The sequence below is a fragment of the Coturnix japonica genome, unplaced genomic scaffold (genome assembly GCF_054131305.1).
Source record: "Coturnix japonica strain WE unplaced genomic scaffold, WE-NBRP24 Scf040, whole genome shotgun sequence".
Lineage (NCBI taxonomy): Eukaryota > Metazoa > Chordata > Aves > Galliformes > Phasianidae > Coturnix > Coturnix japonica.
In genome coordinates this window covers 1,512,970-1,523,425 of record NW_028188943.1, presented here as the reverse complement: position 1 = coordinate 1,523,425, position 10,456 = coordinate 1,512,970, and the positions used below count along the sequence as shown (strand labels likewise).

General features: G+C 44.6%; 1 protein-coding gene across 1 annotated transcript; it reads left to right on the top strand.

Annotated features, from left to right (window-relative positions):
- The first annotated feature begins 3,993 nt into the window (after positions 1 to 3,993).
- Positions 3,994 to 8,736, top strand: LOC146752928 (obscurin-like protein 1). The gene is made up of 3 exons (XM_085531037.1): positions 3,994 to 4,003; positions 8,202 to 8,471; positions 8,560 to 8,736. The coding sequence occupies exons 1-3, from the start codon at positions 3,994 to 3,996 to the stop codon at positions 8,700 to 8,702; spliced, it is 423 nt and encodes a 140-aa protein (XP_085387163.1). The 3' UTR covers positions 8,703 to 8,736.
- Positions 8,737 to 10,456: the final 1,720 nt, after the last annotated feature.

Sequence of the window (10,456 nt, the reverse complement as noted above, 5' to 3'; positions counted from 1 at the left end):
CTTGCAGACTCTGGTGAAAAGCTTGAGCTCTATGGCAAGTCACAGACGTGCCACCAAGCAGCAGATCCGCAGAGGCGGTGCACTGCAAGTGGCAGGAAATGCAGGTTTGACGGCAGCAGCATCACGGGGAGCCCAGGCGAGTCGCACACACAACACGTGCCACCCGGCCTTTGTTCAGCACAGAGCTTTAGAGACAACACACAGGCGGGTTCGGCCTAAAGAGCCCCAGTGGGATGAGTGCATCACAGACAAGGCTCCTGGAGGAGGCTGAGGTGCTCACCACAGAGCATGGCGTCTCGCTGCTTCACAGCACGTTTCTGAGTCACCAAGATGCTGAAGGAAGGGAAAGGAGAAACAGCAAAATATTTTGTGCAAATCTGGAGATGGAGAGGCTGTAAACATGTCTCAGCTCCAGCCCAGCTTCTTCTGCTCCCTTCTCTGGCGTGCCCGTGACACACATCTCCATGCCATTGGCAAGCTGAGGGAGGCTGCGACCACCCCCCCCACTGCCAGCACTTACTCACTGAGGCTTGCAGAGTCAGCAGCGCTAAGCAAGCAGCTAGAGAAGAGCATGTGACACTGAAATGAAAGTTAATTTGCTGCAATGTTATATTTTACCAGTAGAAAATAACAGAGCAAGGCCCCAGCTTTGGGACTATTACCCACAGCCCCCTGCGCGTGACAGCCGTGACAAAGTGTCAGCTTCCATGGGCTGTATGAAAGTGACACTTGCCGTGCTAAATGCTGATTAGAATTAAAATGGAAACGACATCCTGTGTGCATTACTCTGCCATTAATCTTGATGCCCTGCGTTCCACATTGACAGCGGGCTCCTGCGGGGGGAGCCTGAAGGGACACGGGGTGGTGGGGGTTCTTTTTTATACTTGTTATAGACAGAAATGTGCTTCTGAACACAAGTGTAGCACAGTGAATTACAAGGCTCTTCCTATCTCAGGGGGAAGACAAGATCTTTGTACTGCCACTGGGACACTGAGAGTCTTCACAAAGCACTCCCACGGCCTTGTGTGTGTGTAGTACATTGTTATGGAGCTCGATGTGATGTTACTGTGAGTTTATTCAAATATTTGATGTGGGTGCCTGCAGATCATGTACCTACCTTATGCTGCTGCTGGCTGTACCATAATTGTTTGCACAAGTGATGTTCACAAACACGGCACGGTTAATTAGAATCTGAGACCCGAGAGATCTGATTCTTCCTAACTTCAGTGGAGTGGCTGCCAGGAGGAGTTCATCTTCAGGAGAAGGTATGCATTAAATAGAGCGTTGTTCCAAGCCTATGGGAGGGCTGACTCATATTAAGCATCCTTGGGTCCCTGGGGAATGCAACACCAATTACATGAGCCTTTTTGACAGTGCTCACCCACTGACTTCAAGCTAAGCCCCAAGAGCAAGCCAAGGGCGGATCCTCTCTCCTCTGGTCTACTTCCTTGTTGAACATGGCTGGAAGTCCCTTTCCTGTGACAACATCATACAAAAATCATCTGTAGAGGGACAGATATTTTAAAAGCTTACTAACTCTTTAGTGAGGAGGTTACCTGTCACCCACTACTAAACTGGAGTATCTAGAATTCATTCTGACTTAGATGAAAGCCTTTGTCTGATCTGTCTTGAAAAGTCAAATACCCTTTCTCTTCCTGCAGAACCTCAGTGCAGGATGAAGAGTGGAAAACACTGAAGCTATTTCTGATTCTCTTGACATCACTGAATCTTCCAGTCTTACACTGCTGACAAAACCTTACTTTTCAAAAACAAAGAAAAAAACCAACCCCCCCCAAAAAAAAACACAGCAAGGGCTCAAACAAACAGAAAACTCAGCCATTCTTTCCCCCTTTCCTCAGCACAAGAGCTGCTTATGCAGCAAAAGGCAATGACAAACCTAATGCACTGCTAATGCATGAAGGAGAACTACAGCTGTAGTGTGAAGAGCTGTGCCCCTATGGCTGTGCAGAAATGTGCTGCAGAACTTTTAACTCATGTAAGCAGAATCCACGTGGGAGGGCTCCTCCAGCCCTGAGGTGCTGTGTCACACCCCAATAGCTCTACTGCACCCCAGCAGAACATGCTGAGGTGGCTGTGGAAACCCCAATTCCCCTTGCCAGCACATCAGATTTAGGAATATATTTGGACCATGCTCTACTTTGCTTACTCCTGTACATGCAGATGGTTGAGATGCTTAGGTAGAAACTCACCCAATCATGACTGAATTCAAGAATTAAGTGTATAAAATTATCAGAGGAAGCTCTATTAAAACTTCCAGGACTCGCCTTGGCTCAGCCCTATGCCCCTGGTCTCTCTTCCATCCATAGAAATATTCCCACCCCGGCTCCAGGCATCATGGATTGCTCCCCTCTCCCTTATCTCATTGCTACAACACTAAGACATAACGTGGGGCTCGGAGGGGAGGGAAGAAGATGCCTGTAGTGCCTGTAAAGTTGAAGATAATGTTTAAGCTTTGTTACACCGATGAGGCTGCATTAAGCTCCCATGACCTTGAGTGAGAGCTGCAGCTTGGGTTCCTCTCCTTAAGACTTTAATAAAGTGAAAAATTGTTTCAATACAAAATGTGATATTGGGACATTGTTCGTGAATATATTGAGCTTAAGTCAAATATTCTGTGTCCTCAAATCCGACTGATTAATAATTAGAACCAGAAATTCTGTCTTAACTCTAATGTGTTTAGGAAAACTGATGGATTTAATTTTTTTATCAGCCGAAAGTAAGAAAATGTAGTCTTTCTTAGAGTATCTAATACAACAATGCAGAATAATTAGTTTCTATGAGAACAGGCATAATAGGACAGAGTAATAAATTACTTTCTGTTTTGTATCTGTCCGTCTGATGGAGGAGAGATTTACTATATAGTATAGTGCATGACGTTGTAGGAAATATCAGGCAAGAGAAGAAAACTATAAGGGGATAAGGTATTTCCAGCTGTGTATTATAAGGTAGTGTTTCATCTTGTGACAAGGCTTCAGAGATAGGTCCAAGGAATTATCATGCAAAAAAACAGCCCCCTCTTTGGGTTACAAGTTGTCAAAAAATGTTGGTCCTTAAAGCTCTGATTCTGTGCATCCCATGGCAGCATTCCCACTCATGTCAATAGACCTGCGCACTTACTGGCATTATACCTTTCCCCTTTCTTCTAAGACCCCAACAGATGCCTTAGAAACAGTAATGAACTGAAAGGGGCTGTTATGTGCCTCTCTCATTCAGGCAGTGTTAATCCCTATTTTGCACCAGGATAAGCCAAGGCACAGTGAGACACATTGTGATGGCCATGCCCATGGGACAGGCAGCTGCCGAGCTAACAGACTGAACCCCAAACCCTCTTAATTGAATTTCAAGGATTGATTCACGGATCTCAGGAGGAAGTGGGATCCTCCAGTTGCTACAGCTCTGCTTTACTTGTTTTAAGTTGCAGCTTTACTCTCTTCTCTTCAGCTCCCTTCTATGGAAAGAAACAGAATGAAACCATGGAGGCTGATATCTTCACTGTTCTCTAGGCCTGTCCAAAACAGGCTTGTTGCTGGGCATTATCATCCTGCACTCACTGTCTGCTGCTAGCAGAAAATCTCTGCTGCTTCCATTTGCTCTTGGCTTCAAGGGCATAACTTAGTCTGACAACTTTTACTGCAAGAGAGTTATTCCCGATTTACCTTGCCAAACCACACCAGAATCTGTCCCTCTGGGTTTAATCAATACTTGCACAGAGACCATTTTTAGATCCTAGATTCCTCTCCTCTTCTTCAGAGTTCTTTTGAGGTCAAGAGATGGTGGAAAACACAAGAAATTGCAGAAGTGCCTTCAAGTGGATCCTGTTTGAAGGCGCTGCAGTGGGCTGATGACCTGAAGTACAGTCAGATGAAGGGACCGACCCATTACATTCAAATGCAATACTTCCTGTAACCAATCTGACTCAATTCTTATGGAAGCTCTGAGGGTATCTGCTATTCTCGCTGACTTCTCATGAGCATGGGTCAAGGTATGTTTATTTTTTTCTTGTTGACAGTAGATTGTCTCCAGTTCTTTCTCCTTAGAGCATCTGGGAGCCCTATATGCAGTCAGTGGTGATGCTCAGGAGGTTCTAAAACCAAAGAAGAACAACAGCATCTGTATATCCTTGCTTTCAGACCACAGCACTCCTGCTGTTTTATTTAGAAACAATATGCAAGTAAGAACTTTACCTAGAACAGATATGAAACTGTAGTGGAGCATGGTATCTGTTTTGCAGCACACCAGAGAAAGACAGAAGAGTTTAGGAATAGAAAGAGGAAGAAATGAGCCACCTGATCAAAAACACAGTATGAATCTAAGTAGGCAGATATAAATATTCGAAGCATACCCGTGTATACGCTGCTAAAAGAATTATTACAGATGATTTATTTCTTAGCTGTAAGACATCTACCCTGTAACAGATCACCCTCTACAGATCTGATTTGGCTTCTATTCAGTACAACACAGAATCACTCTGGCATATGACTAATCCTACATTATCACCTCCAGTTATCCCATATTGCACCTCAGTCTTGGTATGCTCCAGACCATTTTCCAGGTCACCTGGGATTTGCAGTTGAAAGGGATGCAGTCACCATAAGCAGCACCAGTAATCAACATCAACAGCATGTTACCTCTGCAAGTAGCCCGCACAGTGATCTAATCACAAGACCTATGTCAAAAAAAGCTATCAATTGCTTTAGAATACCACAAAGAAAATAACAGAATGGGAACTGTGCACCTTACATTACCACCTAAGAGTGATTACCAGTGCCAGGTTAGGGTACAGTATGCCCCCAGATTGGATAAATCTGAGTGATGAAATATGTGCCAAGAAGTGCTGTGCAGTCTGGACCCCAAGGAAGATCTCAGACACGCTGCTTCAAACCTAGAGCAAGGTTGTTCTACCATGAAAGTAAAATACCAAGTAGCAAGTGGCAAATAGAGGAAAGACAATACTTGGCTGGGACACTGGAAGCCCAAGTTAAGTTCTCAGCTCACTCACAGCTTTACTGTAGATGTTAAGGGAGACATTTAGTTCCTGTATACATCAGCTACTCATCTGCAAATTGAGGATGAAGAATCATTTCTTTGCCCTTGCTTTCTGTTTACAGTGTAAGCTCCCAGGGGCTGAGGCTTCCACTTATTGCTGACAACTCTACAGCAGACATGAAATCTTTGCAGAAAACTGTATATAAATGCAGAATATCTTTTTTTTGCAAACAATCTAGCTTGGGCCCAGAACTGCCACATGCTCTGAGCACAGCCCAACAAACTCTTCTGGACTCAGCCACAGGCTCAGTAGCTGAGGCACAGCTTTTTATTAAGACATTTCAGCAGCAGATTGTTCCTGTATATTTGCATAGAGCTGTGCACAGCTAAATGGGACCCCCTTGATACGGATGCACTTGAGAGCGCAGCAGAGCAATTCTGGTGCCAGCTCTGTGAAAGCCAGCTAATATCTGGAAGCAAAAGTATTATTTAAGGATTTTCAGATGTCTGGAGTGTTCTAGCCCACTCTCTCCACAACAGAGATGTGATTACATACATGTAGACTGCTAGCCCTGATCCCAACCAGGGTACCCAGGAAATGTCAAAGTATGGCAGTGTGGAGTCAGGTGTCAGCCCCATGCCCTGCTCTCGCCCCCCTTCTTTTCCAGGAGGCTCCTTTCCAGATCCCTCTCCTTTGGCAGGAGTTGGGAATGGTGCTCAAGTAAGACGTGTTTGCAAAGGACCGTGGAGGAGGAAGAAGCTCTGTCTGCACAGAGGATCCAAGAAGACTTGGCCCACCTTCTTCATTACAATGGGCTGCACGAAAAGAAAGGAACCGAAGCTTGAAACACATCTCATGTGAGCACAGGGTTGATCATAAGCATCAAGCCCTCTTTATTCCTCTGCCATGGGAGATGCAAAAACAAAGAAGTGGCTTCTGTGGGTGGGCCTCATTTTTTAACAAGTTACCACGTGGTTCTTGCTCCAAATTTTAGGTGTTTGTCTTTGTAATGTCTATTGCAAACACTGTAATTTTCTAGCAGCCAGGTACATAGGAGGCAAAAGCACTAATAACGTGACATCACTATTTTTCTTCCATAGCAACACCCCCCTACACCCTTTACACAACAGGTTATAAGTCTGTAAAACTCTGCATTTTACAGTGCCATAAAACTCCTCCAGCTGTTATAAATATATCGTTTTAACCACCCGCATTTAAAAAATGAAACAAAAATACCACTGAAAAGTTCAATGCTTTTTCTTCTCTACTTTCAATTGCATTAACTTTTCCCCTGCTGGCCTCCCAGACCCACCGCTGGGCTGGCAGACTTCCATGGCAAGCAGGGGAACATTCAGGATGCACGCAGGCTGTGTGTTGGTACAAAAACATCCATTTTGCTGTGAGAGATGTCCAGTGGTGGTGAACTTTTACTAAAAGGATGCATCTGGCTTGTTTGCCAACACTGCAGGTGTGAACTGTCTGGTTGGATCCAGGGCCATTGGCCAAGGATCTGTGGGGACTGAATCCCTGTGAGTGCAGGAAGGAGGGAGGAGATTGTCACTGGTGTATCTGCATCCTAATTGCAGGCGTAAGGACTGGTGCTGCGACAGCTGGGTATGACTCCACCTCAAGGCCATTCTAAACTTCTCAATGATGCATTATGTCCTTTTGGGGATATTTCCTTTAGTCAGCTACTTGGGCAGCTGGAAGTGGGCAAGACTCCACTGAAGCACAAGGTAAGGGCTGGGGAAGAGGCAGAAGCTCTGCACTGCCAGGATGGAAATGTGATGGTCTTTGAGGTTCTTTTCAACCCAGGCCATTTAATGATTTGGGAGAGCTTGTCCTGGGACAGAGCTGTCACTTGGCCACTCCCCAGTGATGCTTGCATCAAAAGGGTTCTGTATTTCTATTCTGAATTATGTTGGTTCGAGCAGTGTCTATAAAATAGCAAATCAGAGCTGCTCTATTTGAAAGCAGTGGAAGTTTTGCTACCAGTTTGAATTTGGTACAGATACTTCAACAGATGTCCATGGATTTTCTTTCCTGAACCAAGAAAGGGAGCATCTCACCCTCAGCTTGTGCATTCAGTGGAAACAGATGCTAATCATAGTCCTCAACCACCAGTACCTGCCATACTGAGTAAAATACAGTCCCTGTTGTTGCTTCTGCTGAAGCTGAAACACGCCAGAGCAGGGATTGTCTCTCGGTTTGCACAGTGATGAGTGTAACAAGAGCCCTGACCTCAGCTTAGATTTGATGGAGCCCTACTTTGCTGGATTGCACACTTAACAGGCACTGGGAAGGCTTCTGATTTGTTCCTTTTCATGCACATTATTATTATTTATATTTTTCTTGCCAGTGCTTGAAGCCATCGTGACAGCATATTGGGCAATGACAGGATAATTGTTTGTTTTATTGATTATAAATCATTCTGCATCTCTCTGTGATTTATAGCATTTAAAATACTTTCTCCTTTCCTCTCTTTCTCCTGCCGTGAGGGCAGTGTCACTTTAAGCTGTGAAGTGAGCCATGCCAAAGGGAAGGTGGTGTGGCGCAGGAAAGCAGTTGAGATCAAACCCAGCAAACGTTTCCAGATTGATGAGGAAGGGGTCAGAAGAACCCTGACAATAAGAGGGATCCGGGCTGAGGATGAGGGAGAGTACTTGTGTGAGTCCAGAGATGACTAGAGCAGCATTACCATCACCCCCAAAGGTATGTCTCTGGAAATGAAGGCTGACAGTGTGGAAGGATCCGTGGCTTCCCTCATCAGCCATTACAACACTGCAACGCTGAGTTTATTTGTGTGTTTATGCTGTTCTCTGTGTTAACAACCAAGTACAAAACTCGTCTTTCTCTCTAAATAGCTGTGGAACAACTGCTTCTGAAGAGCACAGCTGTAAAATCAGCCTTCAAGGTTGGAATTAAGCATCCCAAATGTAAGATGGGATTTTTTTTTACCCCTTCTTTGCCTCTTTTCTTCTTGCATCTTTGTAGATGCAAAGAGGATCTCCTCTACAGGCAGGAGATGTGAGTGTGAGTTATGGTGATCACTTCCTGCGAGTCATAAAATCTGAAGCTTCCAATAAAATCATTGACTCTGTTGGCTCTTTGAAGGTGCTCATACATAAAGGAGCTCATACACTTAGGGACACATCTTTTATGTGCTCCTAAGTGGTTTCTTTTTCTCCATCAGCTCCCAGGGTGGTGAAATTTGCTACGAGCCTCAACAACGTGATTTCTGAAGAAGGCAAAGAGGCTGTGTTCAAGTGCACTGTTTCTCCCAGTGATGCTGTGGTCACCTGGTTCAGGAATGGTGTCAAGATTGAAGCCAGTAAGAAATACATGATCTCACAGAAGGACACCAACCACAGCCTCACCATCACCAATCTGACACTGGAAGATGCAGCTGAAATCTCTGCCAATGCTGAGGGCGTAGAAAGCACAGCCAATCTCAGAGTCCGAGGTAAGGGGCTGTAATGCCCCATTGATAGGCTGTCACTCTGTTTTGTGGATTCTCTGTGTTCTTACTATTATTTCTTCTCATTTTTCAGAGGCCTCAATCTCATTCAAGAAGAAACTGGAGCCTAAAACTGTTGAAGAGAGAGACAGTGACCCTGGAGGTAGAGCTGACCAAGCCTGCAGAAGTCAAGTGGATGAGGAACAGCATTGTATTGAAGCCCAATGCATATGTTGATAGTTAAGGACATCTCCTTTGCAGACAGGGGCTTTTACTGCTGCAAGAGTCCTGACGACAAGACCCAAGCCAAGATCAATGTGGAAAGTAAGTGGAATGATTGCAAGGTCTGTAAAGACACTGGATGTGATTTGAACTTGGATTCAGGTCTTCTCTATGATCACAGTGGCTACTGCCAGCCCTACTTGCCATGGGGGCAGGGAGATACAGCCCTGGGCTTGGACACCATTGTAATGCTTGAAATAAGGTGAAAGAGAGGGCAGTCTTCCCAGCAGCCCTCAGCCATGTCATTGACATAAGCTCTTAGCTGATTCTCCTCTGGAATTTCTCACTCTGGTGCAGTCTGTTTTTCTTCATCTGTAAGGCTATTAGCAACCTATTCCCTGCTTACCATCTGTTCTTCTCTACAAAGCACGTCTTTCAAAGCATCTCTTTATAATCAGTCAGAGTTAAAAGAAAAAATAAAAATAAAAACACAACAGTGCATCTATCTATGGATGATTTCCTTTCAAGTAAGCTAATGGTGCCTCAGCTGTAGCCCTGTACTTCTGTCCTATTTCCTGCATCCTTTTGTCGTGTTTGCTACGGAATGGACAAGGACAGAATTTAAGGTCTATCTGATTTTTGTCTACAAAGCCCCTGCCACCAATTGCTGTGTAGATCATAAACAGGTACTGAAAGGCTTGATAGCAGGCTTTGAGTACATAAAAGGCTCTTAGAAAGTGGAAGCAAACAATCTGTTCTCTGTGCAGAAATAATGGACTTAAATTGCAATGACAAAGATGCAAGTTACACAACAGAAAAGCTTTTCAATGGCTGGATGACTGGATAAGTCATTTGGAGGGGCTTTGAAGCCTTCACGGTGGGTTTCAGAAAAGGTTAGTGAAATATCTGGGGCACAAAGAGCTGAGCATGTCCTGGAGCAATGGAGAAGGGCTGGATGATTTTTGCGGGTATTTTCAGCCATAGAATTTTGTGTTCTGGTGGTGTCAGTACATTCCTTCGTACCACATGGACGGGTTGGTTTGTTGCACTGGTTCAGACTTTTGTACTAGGAGCTCAGCAGTGGTTAAAGCTCACACTTCTGCAAAGTAAACAAGCTCCTGCAATTCGTCTCTACTCTGTTTTAGCTGTGGATTAGCTTGACAGTTCCCTTCCATAAGCTTTATGGTTCCCTTCTGTAAGTCTACTTACATAGAGTGCGTTGCTTAACTTGAAGTCTTGCTCCAGGATTTTGAGCATATTATTAGCAAAAATATCACAAATAATTTCACCAGCAATTCTCCCCACCTATATGTAGCTTTCCTTTTTTTCACTGGCAGGTTTTACACTGGCAGATAGGGTGGGCATGTAGAAACAACCCCATTAATTCTCATGAAGCTCTGATTTCTCTGACTGGCCTTTGTTTTGTGATTCTGCATGCATGCCCTGTAGCTAAAGCCTGGATGTCTTCCCCAACACCTTCATTCTCCCATCCTTACTTAAGTTACTCCATGAAGATCAGAAGGCTTGCTTACTAGCAAGACAACAAACATGGCCTAGACCAACCAGGTGATGCAAAAATTCTCACAAATGCAATGGAGCTTTGGCCTACTTCAAAGAAGGACTTCAGCGTGCACCACAAATACTGAGATAATGAGATGGCACAATCAGCCCTTTTTACTATAGTTTTCACACTGTGTGCAGCACTTGTTTCTTTTAAGCAAGAAGGTCTAATCTGCATCCCGTAACGCTCAACACTGAGCACCTAATAT

Bases quoted from the DNA above. Each gene is read 5' to 3' on its own strand.
- LOC146752928 (XM_085531037.1), top strand. The intron at 8,472-8,559 runs GTAAGGGGCTGT...CTCATTTTTCAG, and splicing joins AGCCAATCTCAGAGTCCGAG to AGGCCTCAATCTCATTCAAG.